Genomic DNA, 16,802 nt, shown 5'->3' on the forward strand with positions numbered 1-16,802 from the left:
AGATGGTACTGATAAAAAGTTCAGTGGTCACAGACAAGATTTGAAACTGCGCTATCTCTAACTCAGATACAAAATCTGATGGCTTAGACAGCTCGTCCATGAGCACTTTCAAATAATCAGTGCAAAGCTATAAAAACTCTAAATAACTTGAAACACACATATCAGTATCCTTGGTCACCAGTTCATTGTGCTCTAAATGACCATCCTTTCTTATAGTTTTTTTTAAGGGGTTTCTAATGTGAAGAAGTCTACATTGTCAACTTTTCAATTAATATTACTGTGTATTCAGTACTTTTTCTGTAACACTCAGTTTCCTTTAGTTTTTTTATAAATAGATGTCATAATTCTGGTACTTGGAACTTATCACAATTCAACTTCTTTTTATTTTAAGTACAGATAGACCTTATACATCCAAATATTTTTTGTATGCATTCAGATGATTAAAATATTCATAATATTAATGAAATACTAAACAAATTACAGAAACACATTACAAAAAGAATAAGTAGAACTCCTTATTGGACAAAGAGGAACCTATGTACCAAGTTTCAAGTCTCTAGAACCTTGCAATCAAGAGTTGTCATACAAACGGACAGACAGACAATGATTCGATTTTAAGAATAAAATGTACAGTAATTAATAATAAGTTATATAATGAAAGATTTTTATAAAATAAAAATAAAATCTAGTCTGTACGTATAAGCAATGTTACAATATATTCAACGTATTTATTACCTACTAATTTGCGGAATAATTTATATTTTTTGACAACAGGCGAAGATTGTTCTGAATATTACAGCATTCATACTGCAGTAGGTTTAGTTTAATGAGATCCACCTGTAAGGGTGTAATAAGTATTTTAGAATATCATCATTAATATAGCACTGCACCCTCATTATAGCAACAATATTTTACTTCCTTTCGATTTTAATCTTTAATAGTGACAATAACTGAAAGTTATAATTATTTTTTTATAATTTTAACAAGCTTGTTCTTTTTGATTTTTATGTATTGTGTATTGTTTGCCTCACACTAACTACTAATTTACCCATTGGACTGGACTGTGAAAAAATTCCTTCACATCTAATTTTCTTAGATGGAGGGTGTACAATTGATATGTGTAAAGGTTCACTCAGGTATTTAGGTATGGAACCAAACTGATTCCATAGCTGGTTAAATGAAAGTTCTTGGGATAGGCTGAAACTAATTGAAAATCATAACTTATCATGGACAAGACCAGTAGTCAAGATATTACACATAGAGCATTCAAAAACTTCCAAGACTGTTTTTCTTACAGACTTACAAGTGATGCCATTTTTTTATAATTGCTGATCTGCGTAGTACGTAGCATTAAATTTAATCTACACTCAAAATTTGTGTTATTATTTTCAAGGAATTATGTGGAATGGGCTGACACAAATTCAAATTTTTTTTAAACATGAATAGTGATGAATCTTGGTGTTTATAGCAAGATCCATCGACTAAACACCAAAAAATTGAATAGAGAGATCCAGGTGAGGGAGAACACCCTTTAAAGTTGAATGCTGGGAAATCCAAGGTGGTAAACATGCTGATAATGTTTTTTTATTTAGGAGGAATTGTCTATCGGGAATTTCTGTCCCCTTTCTCGCCGACATTGACAGAAGTACAAAGACATATTACAGGGTATTTTGTATAGGATTCGCCAAGTACAGAGGGAAATATGGGAAGCAGAAGACTGGTTTCTGCTGCATAACAAAGTATAGAAACACAAGGCCGTTATCAGGCAGTTTTTGGCATTTGTAGTCTCTGAACAACCTTCTCATTCTCCTGATCCTGAACAAAACTCTCTCAGAGGAGTTTGAGAGATCTCTTAATGTCTGTGTCATCATTGTTACGAGAACACGAGAGGAGGAATGTATGTAGAACACTGAGTAATGTTTTTCCTTTTTTAGTAGTTTAACATGTTTATTGTAATAGTCCCAGATCTTTTTGAAAGCACTGTTTAAATAATGCTCATGCTGGTTAACAAACTGGATGTTGGTTGTAAAAGGATTAATCATTGTTATCATTCAACTATTTATATTTGAGGACATAGCTTGCTATTACATGTGAGCTTTATGTAAAAGGAGGGGTGTTAAACTAGAAGTAAACCAGATAAGGTTGCATTCTGGATAATTCATTAGGGACTTGTTTATCTATGCAAGATGGCTGGTTTTATATGTTGCAACCTTTAAAGATGGTATAATCTAATCAGTAGCGGAGTTAGGGGAGTCACAAGGATCATGACCCTTCCACAAATATTTTCCAAATATATATTTTTCTAGTTTTCTTTTGTAAAAAGTTAATTTTAGAATCCAAAATATTAAAAAATGTGTTTTAGGATGTGTATATTTTTACATTTTCCAGGAATGTTCCATTCCATGGAGGTATTCCATACTTTCCAAACTCCCTAGTGACCCCCTCAAACATTGTAATAAATCCTTTCCTTAAAGTTCCTATTTTTATGTGTGTATATTACTTGCCTTAAAAAACTAGGGATAATTAACACTTTAAATTTTAACTGTACAACATGAAGACTGATTGATCCACAGTGCTCTGAAGGAGTCTGGGTATGAGAGTGATTCAACACTTGTGTTCAAACGCAGAGACGAAACACACAACAGCAGTTGTCCCCTGCAGAACAGAAACTTGCGTACAAAACCATCCAGAAGGGAGGAGACGTGCCATTGCATGGATTGCGTAAACCAGTGCCTGAGAAACCCAAAGGTAAGTTTAGCATGGTCAACTGAGAAATGGAGTGAGTGCTTCCTTTAAGTAATAGCTGACATCTGTATGAAAGTTTTGTTTTATATTCAAGTGGTATAATTAAAATTAGGGTAAATGATGTATCATACAAATTAATGTCAAAGCTATCTTTAATTCGAATAACCAATAATCAAGAGCCAATGATTGTTTCTGAAGGTGACTCTTAGTAGATATAGACTTCCTTTTTAAATATTGTAGGGTTTAATATTGAGTGTACTAAATTTATAATAATGTTCACATGTAATCCTAAGAATTCCAAATATATAAGGCTACATGATATAGTACTGTAGCTGTATGAGTTAAACTAGTAAATACGAATTAAATTAGAATTCAATGTCTGAAGTAATTCGAGAATTGTGGTAAATTCTTTATTTTCTGTACTAATAATGCTAAATTTAGAATTATATTGTTTATGTTATCGTTTTTACAAAACATAATTTTGGTTATTTTAATTTAATATCAAAATGTAAAATGTATGTAATATTATTATAATTGCGTTAAAATAAATATGTAAGGTAGAGTATAGTTTTGATCAATGAGAATGCTTTTTATTTGCTATATGTAAGGCTGTTTGGAAATGTGTGCTATGTTTTCTTTTTGCAAATACAGTAAATACTATGTACTATTTACACTACATGTTAATCTTAATGCATACAGTTTTTTGGAAATAGATTACAAATAGCTGATTAACAAATAGCATGTTATGTGCAGTGCATGGCTGTGTAGACTAATGTATCACACAGCATGGTTTTTAAGCACTTTATCAATAATTTAAATCTATTTAGTCTAATTTAAACATCATATGGGCACAAGAAAAGTTTTTGAAGAGTGTTAGTGAAAAAAGTGTTTGGTACCCAGAGAGAATTTCACAAAAGCTTTATGAAAATCTAAAAAGAGCTGTTAATCTACTATGAAATTTAAATATACTTAGTTGACTAATTTTAATATTTTGAAATAACAAAATAAATATAACTATTGTAGTATTTTAGAGCATGAGAGGTGACGGGTGGTTTTGGAGGAGGTGGCACGTGATACAAAGGCACAAGAAACAAGAGCACACTGAAGAGAAAGTTTTTGGATACTGAATCGTAGCAAAAATACCTTGAAGACTGTCTGAGTGAACACTTGACCACATTAACTGCACTTTGCACCTCTGATGCTAGATGACTCTAATGGATCTGTTTTATTGTTCCGGTCAAGGGCCTGATGACTCGGAGCTCGAGTACTTCCCCATCTCCCCTCATCTGACGAGAATAAGAATCCACAAGACCAAGCAAGTGATTAAACCGGTGACGGAGATCATTTGTTACCCCATAACCTCTATCAAGGTGGATAATCCTCCTCCTGTTTTCTCGTCTTACAAAAGAACTGCTAAAACCAGTTCTGAATTAGGTCCTCCAACCACAGTGTCTACCCCAAGACCGCCTTCACCTCCCAAGCGAAGGTCATCCCATAACAGTTCAACACTTAGGCTTTATTCTAAAATGTCAGTTTCACCTTCACCGAAGAAATCTCGCCTAGGCAGATCATTGTCTGGTGGAGTGGAAGTGGACTCGAACGTGCAGTACTTAAAAGATAGGATCACTTCGAAATTAGGAGTAGGTATTGAGAAATCTGCTGATAAAGGAAAAAATAAGGATACAGTTACTTCTAGTACAACTGTCGGTAAGACCAATCGATATGTTTTACGAACAGGTTCTCTCAGCCCCTCACTGCACACTACTGTTACAACTCCATTGGGAGTAACTAAGGTGACGAAAAAAACTTCACTGGACAGAAAAACAGCAAGCAGTTTAAGATCTCGCAGAGATCAAGCTATTCCTAGTCGTTTAGCAAAATCCACTGAACTTCGTGCACCAGCAGAAGTAAAGAAAGTATTGAGACAACGTGAAGTAAAAGAACGATCCTCCAGCTCGAAATCTCTTCCACCAGGAACTGTTGTTAAAAGTTCTACTACACTGTACAGTTCATCAAGAGGCTCAAAAAAACCTAAAGAAGATAAACAACTGAAGGTAACAGTGGCTATATCAGCTAAAGGCAGAGAACTTTTGAGATCTTCCTCGGTTTCTTCCTCTCCTATTTTGAAAGAGCCCTCTGTGATACCTAAAAGAGCAGAAACTTCTGCAACTACTGCTGACACTATACCTACAACCTCCCAATCCTCTCCACCTTCAGTTCCTCAAGATCCTGTTAGTCCACGCCCTTCATCACGTTCTGATAGTGACAAAAGGCCCAGTTCTCGCAGCACTAGTCGGGACTCTCCAGTTGAAAGAAACATTAGTCCATCTGTAACTAAATTAAGTACAACTCCCACTGTTGCTATCTCACCTGTTCCTTCAAGCTCAAATGATCTCATAAAAAAAGCCAAAAAACCAGAAGTTTCTTCTGAAGTACCAAAGAAGAAGAAAGAAAAGAATGGTTTGTCATCTTCAAAATTAGTGTCAGTTGGTAAAACTGTGTCTACAAAAAAGAACAGCAAAGAAACTGACATTGAATCAAATGGAAAGAAAAAATCTAAAAAAACTAAAGATGGTGACAGTCCTATTAGCTCTAAGAAAATTGCCAAGAAGAATGGGTTGAAAAAAAGTCGTGATAAAAATGAACAAAAGAAATCAAGTGACAAGAGTGAAGAAGTTGTTAGAGGTTCTGTAAGAGAGAAAAATGACCATCTTGCTATTGTTCCTTTTGACAAAGTTTCTTCAACCGAATTCCCTGACATTGATTCCAACTCAATACCAACAAAAGCTTTTTTCCAAAATCTTCTTCTAAGGAATGTACCATCTCCTACCTCATCAAATGTTAGCACCTTACAAAGAACATCATCAGTTTTAGAACGTGCCAAAATTTTCCACAAGAGTGATGGACACTCAAGTTTGCCATATAGGTCAGAACCATCATTACGACTGCTTAATGTGTACTTAAACAATAAGAAGCCTGTAACTGAATCAAAATTTCGCAGCCTTGATAGAGAGATTACCAGCAATAGATCTTCTCGGTCTCAGAGTCCAATATATACTAGAAGCAGACATTATGAATTTTTGGAAAAGATAGATAAGTTTGATAGATTAAATAATATTTGGGATAAATCAAATGGATACTATTCACCTACAGACTCTAGAAGCAGAAGTCCTGAAGTGTTCAAGGAACGTAGTTCAAGTGAACCTCCAAGAGCTTCCCCTATAGATGATGTAGAAACATTTGGAAATATAAGTAATGCACATTGGGATTATGATAACATGTCACCAAATCATAGCAGATCTCCCTCTTGTCGTAGAATAAGAAGTGCTAGGACTGCAGTAAAAACTATTGAGAGCATTGGAGGTTTGAGGCAGAAGGGTATTCGAGCTAAAAGTTTAAGCGAAGCAGATGGGAAAAGGTCCTATCCATCTCTTCAGGCTCAGAGCTCAAGTTCCTTAAATTTATCACATCTAACTGACCACAGTGACTATCAAACTTATGTAATGGAACTACTACATTCTACTAAAAAATCAGACAGATTTAAAGAACTACACAAATTCTATGCAAGCTTAGAGAGAATGGGAGAGTTAGAAAGAACAACATCAAACACTGACCTTCGTCCAAGAAAAAAAGGAGAGGAAGTCATAGATTATGATAGATGGAAACAGCTTAGAACAAAAGAACGAGCTGAAGAAGAGCTTAAAACATTATATGAGAAATTAAAAGAAGATCAGAAAGAAAAAGATTTATTGTTTCAGCCTCGAGATACTGAAGCAATTAAGTGGAAAGGAGACAGAGGATTGAGAAGCAAGGAAAAATCTGTTGAAGACTTGCGTCAAAGATTTCAAAGAATGGCATATGAAGATTCAGACATTGAGCTTAGTAAAAGAAGAGAAATTGATGCAACCAAAGATGTTTATAAACCTTTATGGCGTGGTTCATCAGTTGTAAATCTTGCAAGTTCAATAACTAGCCGGAAGAAAAGGGGAAAGAGTGTATCTGAAGTTGATCAGACTGCAGCAGGTATTCCTCGTCCCATGGGAAGTAGAGTAAGTAGATCTATTGGTAGCAGATTATGGAGTAGTTTATCCATGGAACAAGTCAATGCTTTAAAAAACCAGTTAAGTGAAATATACACTACAGTGTCCAGTTTGAAAAGGGACAGAATAAATAGAATGCTCCAAGGAAAGTCATATGCTAAAGAGTATGAAATCACTGTTCCTTCAAAGGAAAGTAGAAAAGAAGAACCACCTGAAGCACTTCATGTTAGATGTAATTCTTTATTAACAAAGGATCAATTATACTCTCCCTTAAATCGGCGAAAGGAATCTCAAAGAAATGAATGTAAAAAGGCTGACTCAATCAGCTCAATTCCTAACTGGGGTGGAAGCAGAGACTCTTGTTCTGGAGTTGGGGATAGCTCACATTCCCATTCTCCTATTCCAAAACCACTTTCAGAAAGTGAGAAAAAAAAGTTATCAATGTCTTTGAGCCAAGAAGTTAAAAACAGAGTTTCAAAACAATATGGTGATGATAAGAAGAAGAAACGTCGTGTTTCATCATCAATAGTGATTCCAAGAGAAACATTAGGTGCAGTAGCTGCTATCAAAGGCAATAAAAAAGTTGGACGGATTAAAAGCCCTTCACCATCAGACTCATCTCCAAGAACATGTTACTCAATAGAAATGTCGGAAGATGGTTCTATCAGTAGACAGATTAATACATCATCTCGTAATCAAGATAAGGGTGATTTCCTCTTAGTACTAACTCCAAAAGACGATGATACACAGGAAGTAAAAAAAGTAGTTGATGAATGGGCTGAAAGTAAATCACAACAGAGGTCATCAAAAGATGACAGAGTTGTTGCAAGATTAGTTCAAACAACTTCAACTAGTGAAACAGACAGTGGGAGTTCTGAAGCAAGTACAGTCATACACTTGGGAAGCCGAGAAGATGTCCAAAAGAAAGTAGATTATTTTGAGGCAAAGAAAGAAAAAGATGAAACAAACGAGTTAGATGGAAGAGTGTCACGAAGTGTAGGTGATGTTAGACCCTTTAGCCAAGAAATAAAATACAGAGCAAAGAGTGCGCCTAGTGCATTGACAGGTAGAAAGTCAAAATCAAACTTAGTTCCTTCAGAATCATTTTCAGACTTGAAAGAACTCTTTGGTGAAAAAAGAGCTTCATTATATGCAACCACTCCTCTCAGAAAAGTTATTGACACACAAAATATTGATCTGAATGATGAAAAAGTCTCTGGAAGAAAACAACTTCAAAATCAGGTTGCTGGTTTACAAAGCAGTGATGAAAGCCTCCCAAACAGATCAAGAAGTGTTTCACCCGATCCAATGAAATATTATCGAGCTTATCTCAATATGGTTAAAGCAGGTGACGTTCGAAAGTTGCGAGATAAATTTGAAAGTCTGGATGACTTGTACACCATAGCTGATGAAGAAAACCCTTGTGCACCTTCTCCTCCACCCAAGAGATATCAGAGTGACCCTGACCTGACAAGAGAATTTTTTGATAGAAAAGGACCTGAAGTAACAAAAACTATTGTCAAAGGTCAAGAGATTGGTGATGTGAAGTGGCTAAAGAAAAGATATGAGTATGAGAACCAACGAGGCCGTTCAAAAACTAGAAAAGTTGTTTCTCCTGTACCACTTAAATCAGAAAACCGATTTATGCCACACATCAATGTCATCAGCAAGTTAGCAGCTCTTCAACAACAGAGGTCACTTACAGCACCAGCAAGACCTGAGCCTTGTATCTTCCGTACAGGTGAAGTTGACAGGCTGCGTCAACAGTTTGAAGATCAGCAAAGAGAACTGTCATTACTTGGACAGATGTTCACGTCTACACCAGATGTGCGAGAGTTGCGAGATATTGCTCCTTATCTGGAGTGCAACTGGGTAGCACATCAACATCCTAAACCTAGATCTCTCTCATCCCCAGAGACTCAGAGATCTCTTACCTATTCTCCCAAGCCACGTCCTGCCTCATCTTCACCGATACGAAGACAAACTTCTATTTTGAAACCTCAACAAAAAAAACAACGAGATGTATTTAACAACCAACATTTTGACCCCAGTATACATCGACCCCTCTACCGCTACCAGCCACCATCTCCCTGTGTAGACACCAGCTACCATTACAGACCTTGGACTAAAGACCCCCACTGGTGGTGGAGGCATTTGTACCCTTCTGCAAAACCAACCGTTACCTTTAAAGGTGCTTAATTTATCATATTGCTTAAATGTTATTCTATAGAAAATACTATGAGTGTCAATCTCTCTCTTTATTTAAAAAAATTATGGCGTATTAAGTTAGTAAAGGCCATTCGGTATGTTATTTATAATTATACTATTTGGTAATATTAATTTAGTAATTTCTAATGATAATATTAATTTAAATCTCATAAATATCATTTGAACTTGGCTTTATGACAATATTTTGTTTGTAAAATTATATATCATACCACATTTTCACTATATCAACTCTTATTTTACATTGAAATGTAATGATTTTCTTATCAGTTTATACATCATTATAATCTAATATTTATTAATTATTTATTTTCATTTTAGCGTTAAATAATTTATAAATTTAATTCAGGGTATAATTATATTGAGAATAAAATTTAGTCAATACACAGTTAAATGTGCCATTTTTACATATTATTGTGACACATTCAGTGTTTCAACATGAAATGTCAAACAAAATATGTTATAGTCCAAAATAAATAATTAATGAACTTTTTTGCCTTTTTTATCATTTATGTATGGTTAAATCAATATAGAACTATATTTTTAGAACTGTTATACACAAATAATTTAACACCTTAAATTTGCTTACTTCACATTGTAATTAATAACAAAATGTGTTTTCTTCTCTTAATTTAATCTGTTTGTTTTGCTATAAATTTGCAGCATGATATTCTTGAGGTTGGGGAGGATATTGATTATTTATGAATCTATCAAAAATACCTTCAAATAAGAGCTGGCTATAGTAAAATAGTCTTGAATTTTACGCACAGAAACAATGATAAATTTTAAACAGTTTTACGCTCTTATTTTTAGTACTAGAATTGTGGGAGATATTGCATTTTAAACATATGATCACTATGCATCCTAAAGTTTTGTAGTTTTATTTTGTAAACTGTTACATATTTTATTATCTATTGAATTAAAGAGTGATTTCTTTGTGCTTAGCGGATAAAATATAAAACACGAAAGGGTGCATTATGATGGAATACAATTAGTCATAAAAGTGTTTAAAGTTTAAAATGGTTCTTAAGGGCTAAAATCAAGATGGCTACCAGTACAATCGGTTGTTAAAATCTTTCCACTACATTTAACATCAATAATTGAATTGAACACAACCAGTCTATGTGGAACAACTAAATATAAAAATGGTATCAATAAAAATAATTGATCAATAACTTATGATTCAGTATTTTACTGATATGTTTTCTATATGAAATTATAGTCTATGAATCTAAAAACTGTTTAACAATTTGTTGTGTGTGTTAAACACTCATTATCAAATTCATTAATAATTTTTTGTTTTATCATTTAATTTGGTATTTCACTTTCAGAAAATAAATTATTCTTATTATTTAAAAGATTTATACTCTCTAAAGTTATTATACAAACAAATAAAATGTTTAAAATCATCATATACAGTAAATGTGTTGTATTAAAAAAAACTTTACTGATTTGAATATTTTACTTGTAAATTACATATTATCCTCTCCAACCAGTACTCACGCAGTTGTTGTTGCATACCGTACTCTCTATTGCTTGTTATCTTGAATGTTGCATGTGCTTGTCTCTAGAACCCATCAGAGGACGAGTTGCTGTGCCTCAACGGGGGTCCTACCCACCTCAAAGGAGACCTGGTAAGCTCTATTTTTATTTTTATTACATTTTGAGAAAGTTTAATAGAGTCTTTATCAATCCTACAGAAGTTTTCATCCACAGGTTAGTGGAAAATGTACTTAAATATCTATTTAAGTACTATGCTTTTACATAGTCAATGGTAACTTTTTGGAAATTCTGATAGGAAGTATGTTATTTTTGGATAATATTGGTATATTTTGATTTTTATTCTTACTGTCTATACTGATCATGAGCTTATTTTTAATTATTTCAAATAAATATACCATAATTGTCTTCTTTGAAAACTGAAATAAATTATTAACAAGTTAACAAGCCTATAGTATTCCTAATCCTTACTTGAAATTGTTGATATAGGGTTATCAGTGAAGCAAGTGAATTTTTGATCCCAGCATGAAAGTGGTGAGAAGGTAGCTTAAAAAGCCTGTTTTCCAACTTTTGCTGATGATATTCTGATAAGACAGTTGCATTGATCAGTATGATTGTACTATATTATGTTTCTGTATTGATACGATTAAAATGTCAGTCCCATTATCCCATTATATGGAATGGTATCAATGGACCTTATATTATTGATAACTGACAAAGGAGTTTTTGTACGTATTATTTTTGCCATTTTGCTCAAATTGGTTATTGAAAAGAAATTGAATATAACAACCTTTCCAGACGGAGGTAACTGTTTACCTAATGTATAAACGAAACACCGAACGGTATATCTATCCAATTTATTAGAGTTTATTAAGGAGTCCACCTTTTCTGAACATAGCACCCATTCTGAATTCTTAAACCATCCTGAGCAATATAAGGATCATTTTTAAAAGTACCATCAGTTCTGCCTTGGTAAGATTGTAGTATTTTGCATGCATTTCCGATTGGTTTGTTACATCTCTATACCATATATTAATTCCTATCAGATGTTTTATTTTCCATAATAAATTATTTAAATAAAAAAATTTGTAGTAAATGCTATCACTCATAACAAAAACAATCCACTTATTTACACAATATTTAATCACACAAGATGAAATAAATTATTTTAAATAGGTGCCTAAAATCACTGTATAAAAATCTACAAATTCTTTAAATAATATAGATTAGATATATCTATATAATATAGATTGGAATTGATTCAGAAATCATAACAAAAATAGGTTAAACAAACACTGGAAGGCAGAAGCAAGCACCAGAGTATGAACAGAGCAAGAGGGTTGTGAGTCAATTTCAACAGCACATAGTGAGGATATCACCTTTGCTGCTTAGTCAAGCTCAGGCTGCTTTTGGGTGATATAGTGAGGATGTCACCTGTGCTGCTTAGTCAAGCTCAGGCTGCTTTTGGGTGATATAGTGAGGATGTCACCTGTGCTGCTTAGTCAAGCTCAGGCTGCTTTTGGGTGATATAGTGAGGATGTCACCTGTGCTGCTTAGTCAAGCTCAGGCTGCTTTTGGGTGATATAGTGAGGATGTCACCTGTGCTGCTTAGTCAAGCTCAGGCTGCTTTTGGGTGATATAGTGAGGATGTCACCTGTGCTGCTTAGTCAAGCTCAGCCTGCTTTTGGGTGATATAGTGAGGATGTCACCTGTGCTGCTTAGTCAAGCTCAGGCTGCTTTTGGGTGATCTGTTCCCTGCTATATTGTTTTTAACACACAGTTCATGATGTTACACGATTCGAGTGAAGATAGTGATGACACATCGTGATTTAGAGTGCATCCAATAAACAAACAAAAAAAGGAATACCTTTATAGGGTAATACCATCACCTACCTTTATATCAAACCAAAAACGGACCCTGAATGATTTTGTTACTATATGAGGGTAGGGCAGAGGAACTTGCTTATTTGAGTTGGGCGCCGTGAAGTGAGTGCTGTTCCGAGGAATATGAGGGGAATCAAGTTTGAGAGAGTGGGTTATACATAAGGTTGTTGATCCACTCAGTTTAGACTGTTTCATGGAGTGATACATAAGTGGAGCACATTTTCGCAGCTGAAGCGTACTGAAGCACACATAGCATGAGTTTCAATGGCAGTTTTGTAGTAACACTTCCTAGGACATGTTATCTCCCTAAGAGTTGATCTGCATTGACCAGCAGGGTCTCTTGATTTAGTCCCTTGTGATTATTTTTATGAGAACTATCTCAAATTACTGGTTTATAATGATCATCCCAGGATCCTGGCTCAACTGAAGAACAAAATTCTTCTAGCTATCACCAACATGTCTTGGTCAATATACTTGAAAAAGGTGAACGAAATGTCAGAGGGTGTATTGACAACAATGGATACCATTTGCCTGATTTCATACTCAAAACTAAGTCAAAACAAGATTTAAATGTTGTTTTTTATGGTATAAAAGAATTAAATATACATCTTCATTACTTTCAGTTATTATCTAAATAATCAAATTCCTCTGCCCTACCCATAGTAGAAACAATTGCTCCTCAGTTAGATGGCTGCATTTTTCATTATAACTTTTATCGGTCTCTTAATTCTTTGTCAGGAAAAATTGTATTAGCAATTAGCTGAATTTGTCTTATTTTTTTATCCTTAAATATACAGACTGTCCTTGAATTTTATCAATAAATGAGCGTGTTCCATATAAGAAAATGGGTTCTATAAATTAAAAGTTCCTAGTCTTATGTCCTACTTTGCTTCGTTTTTAGTCTGTCTGTAATTTATATTCCCTCTTTAAAAAAAAGCAACTTAAAAAAGAGCTGAAGTGTTGGATGATAAGTATTTCATATTATTAAACTTAATATTTGAGAAAATGCATTATTATTTTGTCAATACATTAAATTTAAGTAGTTTTTTTGTAAATTTGTGATTTCAAAAATAATTGTCATTAAAAAATACAGCAATGTAACCTTGAATTATTATGATTTTTCTCAGACAATACAAACGAGTTTGATTTTAAAGGCATTGCTGAAAGAGTGGGAATTAGATTAAAAAATAATTATTAAATTACCATTGTATAACTTTTATTCTTGATCGGTGATGAAAAATTCAGACAATTATCATTAACAACCTGTAATGTCCTTTTCTGAGAAGATAATAAGTAATGAAAACCTTTTTTACATTTTTAGGTTACTGGATAAATGTTCATGTTTTGGTTTCAGACCTAATTACATTCAGATCAAATTCAACTCCAAATAATAACATTGATGCAGTAGTTAAATTAAATAATTCGTCTTGATTATCAAAGAATGTTTGGCTAAGTAAAACAATAAATAACATAAATTGTTAATAACATAACCTTCAAAATCACAAAGTATAAATTTATTTACATTAAACTTTTGTTTTAACACTGTTATTTTTTAATAAAGGATTTTATGGGGCCTTCGGTTGAATGAATGTTTAAATGGGATTCATTTTTATAATCAGACAGCAACATTTAATAGAGTTTATTTTCTGATGTAATATAATGATCCGTAAGAGTTGTTTGAACTTTTTTATTGCTTAACATTTTTACTTTATTCATTTTGTACAATAAACATTTAATGAACTTATGAACAATTAATTTTTGGATTGAATAACATTCAAATCCTTATTCACTGATTCGCTTTCTTTGGAGCAACGAACTGCATGGAGAAAAAATGTATACAGTTAAATGCCAACACATTATTTTAAAGTAATAAAAAAAAAATATAAAGACAAAATTTTATATTTATTGATAATAATGCTCACATTTTGTAGAATAAATAAAAGACTTAAAACGTAATAAACTAAACAGAAATTTTAATATGACACATTTAAATATATCTTTTATAACAAACATTTATAGTAAGTTGACAATTAGGCCAATAAAAAAATGTTTTAATACCCTATAAACTGTGTTCTACCTTCAACAAAGGGTAAGCCTTGACCTCATAGGGTGTGTCTTCTAATCAATATCAGTCTAACAAGTTTTCATTGATCACTTCCACTTCTCTCAATTGTTTCCATAAATTATCGCGTCTGTCTTCATAACTATAATACATCACTGTAAAATAAAATCACAGTATAATTTTAAAATTGAACTAATAATCAAGTTTTAATAATCAAGATTTAAATACAACACAAGATTGAGTTGTTTGTTGACACTATGCAAATAGCATATAACTTGTCTCATTGCTCAGAGTTGCTTTTTGTCATTGGAGTCAAAATTGGAGTCACAAATTTTACTACCAAGCCATAATAATACAAATGAAACAGAGGCAGTTATTTGAAGTTTAATAAATTCTTATTTCTAAAATAGCTGCTTCTAATTTGTCGTCCTTAAGGGTACAAAAAGAACAAGTGGGTCACGGGCCACGCCGACATCCATGTAAACACAATGTTATATACAAAGCATGACATGACAGGAAGTCGTGGTGGAGGTTCATCGCGATGCCCTCCTTGATGTTATTATTTGGAGTTGAATTTGATCTGAATGTAATTAGGTCTGAAACCAAAACATGAACATTTATCCAGTAACCTAAAAATGTAAAAAAGGTTTTCATTACTTATTATCTTCTCAGAAAAGGACATCACAGGTTGTTAATGATAATTGTCTGAATTTTTCATCACCGATCAAGAATAAAAGTTATACAATGGTAATTTAATAACAATTTTTCATGTATTTCTAAAATTACATATTCAAAAACAGTACAATTATAACTTATAATATCAATTTGGTCTTTATAATCGGATCACAAATTTCTGAGTTATGAATTTTTCAAAGTACCTTAGCAGTTCTATTTAAAGGCTCCAAAAACCGATACCTGTTGTAGCTTTTATCGACATATAATCTTGAATTTATCTTTGATCAGTTATTTGCTTTATATATATATATATATATATATATATATATATATATATATATATATATATATATAAAATCGAAAAGAAACAAGCTAAATTTCAATGTCACTCCTGTTTGTGTAGCTGTAATAGCTTTTAACTTTGGTATCTAAACATTTTTGTCCTACAGCAGTCCACAGAATAGTTGTTTCTGTTGAATATAGCTGTCATGTTTGTAAATGTTCTCCTGTTACTCAATTTTAGATAAGAATGTAAAAAATTGAGTTATACAATAACAAGTAACACGAACACAAAGTAGTTTATATTCACACATCTTTGACCTAATACACCCACCTCATTTCTACGGAAAGTGCATCAAGCACATTCATTCTAATCTGACATTTAGCTGACATATATTAAGAACTATTTATCACTTATGAAGGAATTGAGGTCTTATATATAAATCCGATGACAATATTCTAATTACTTTGTTAATCAACATTTGATTTTGAAAAATCTAATCAAACAATTTTTAGCAAATTATTTTAGGAAGACTTCTTAGTTAATCTATTGTCTTGCTATCTCATTTTCAATAGAACATGTCACCAGACCCACATGTTTCTTCTGGCAAATTGTACTACTCATCTAGGTTTCAATTAGGCTTTGATTAGATTTAGGTTGAAAAATTTCGTTCACCATTAGCTTCGAAAAGAAAATAATAGGGATAATTTTCAAGTTTATATTGTTAATATAGTTTAGGTGTTCTTCAGGGTTTTATACTGAGCCATGGAGATATGAGAAATTACGCTTAGTTCAGAACAGTCCTACAGATTAATTCAAACCTTCACCTTTTTCGATTCTAAGTGCATTTTCCAAGTTTTTACACACCGACTTAACAGTCTGACTCACTGACTGATTGCAAAAATACACAAAGACAACACACTGTCAAACAACAACGCAGCGTCATAACGAACTACAATTCACGATTACGCTTCGCTTTATACTAAGTTACGCACAGGTTAAACTTAAAACAGTTTTTCCTTTCAATTCCAATCACTCTTCAATAAAGGAACAATTTTTCCTCCTTATTTTAGTGTCAGGGTTGCAAGATGTACTATTTTAAAGGAATGGCACACACGCACAACAAAATGTTTAAGAATTTTAAATTTTTACGGATTAAGAATTTTTGAATTTATATTAGTTTATTTGGAAATCTTTAAGATGAGATATCTCTCAACAACCGAATATAAAAGAGTACCTGTAACTGCTTAGGTTTTAGCATAGTTTTTGTTAAATAAAATCAAGATATAGATTTAACCCTCTTAGTGCTATGTCTGGTAATAATAGATGTTAATACTCTTAACCGAGTGTAACCATTAAGAGTTAAAGAAAGAGTATTCTATAATTTGAA

At 32.9% G+C, this 16,802-nt stretch overlaps 2 protein-coding genes across 2 annotated transcripts in view; both read left to right on the plus strand.

Moving 5' to 3' along the window:
- Positions 1-16,802, plus strand: part of LOC124359669 — a 162,323-nt gene that overhangs the window by 110,813 nt on the left and 34,708 nt on the right. Inside the window, 3 exon segments of the mRNA XM_046812607.1 lie at positions 2,574-2,634; positions 2,637-2,748; positions 10,583-10,645. Coding sequence (XP_046668563.1) covers positions 2,574-2,634; positions 2,637-2,748; positions 10,583-10,645 — 236 coding nt within the window.
- On the plus strand, positions 3,239-9,223 carry LOC124359670. The gene has a single exon (XM_046812608.1). The coding sequence runs from the start codon at positions 3,951-3,953 to the stop codon at positions 8,982-8,984; it is 5,034 nt and encodes a 1,677-aa protein (XP_046668564.1). The 5' UTR covers positions 3,239-3,950; the 3' UTR covers positions 8,985-9,223.

Source organism: Homalodisca vitripennis, chromosome 4, assembly GCF_021130785.1.
Source record: "Homalodisca vitripennis isolate AUS2020 chromosome 4, UT_GWSS_2.1, whole genome shotgun sequence".
Classification (NCBI taxonomy): Eukaryota; Metazoa; Arthropoda; class Insecta; order Hemiptera; family Cicadellidae; genus Homalodisca; species Homalodisca vitripennis.

Excerpts from the sequence above, each read along its gene's own strand:
- LOC124359670 (XM_046812608.1), top strand. The coding sequence starts at position 3,951 with ATGACTCTAATGGATCTGTTTTATTGTTCCGGTCAAGGGCCTGATGAC.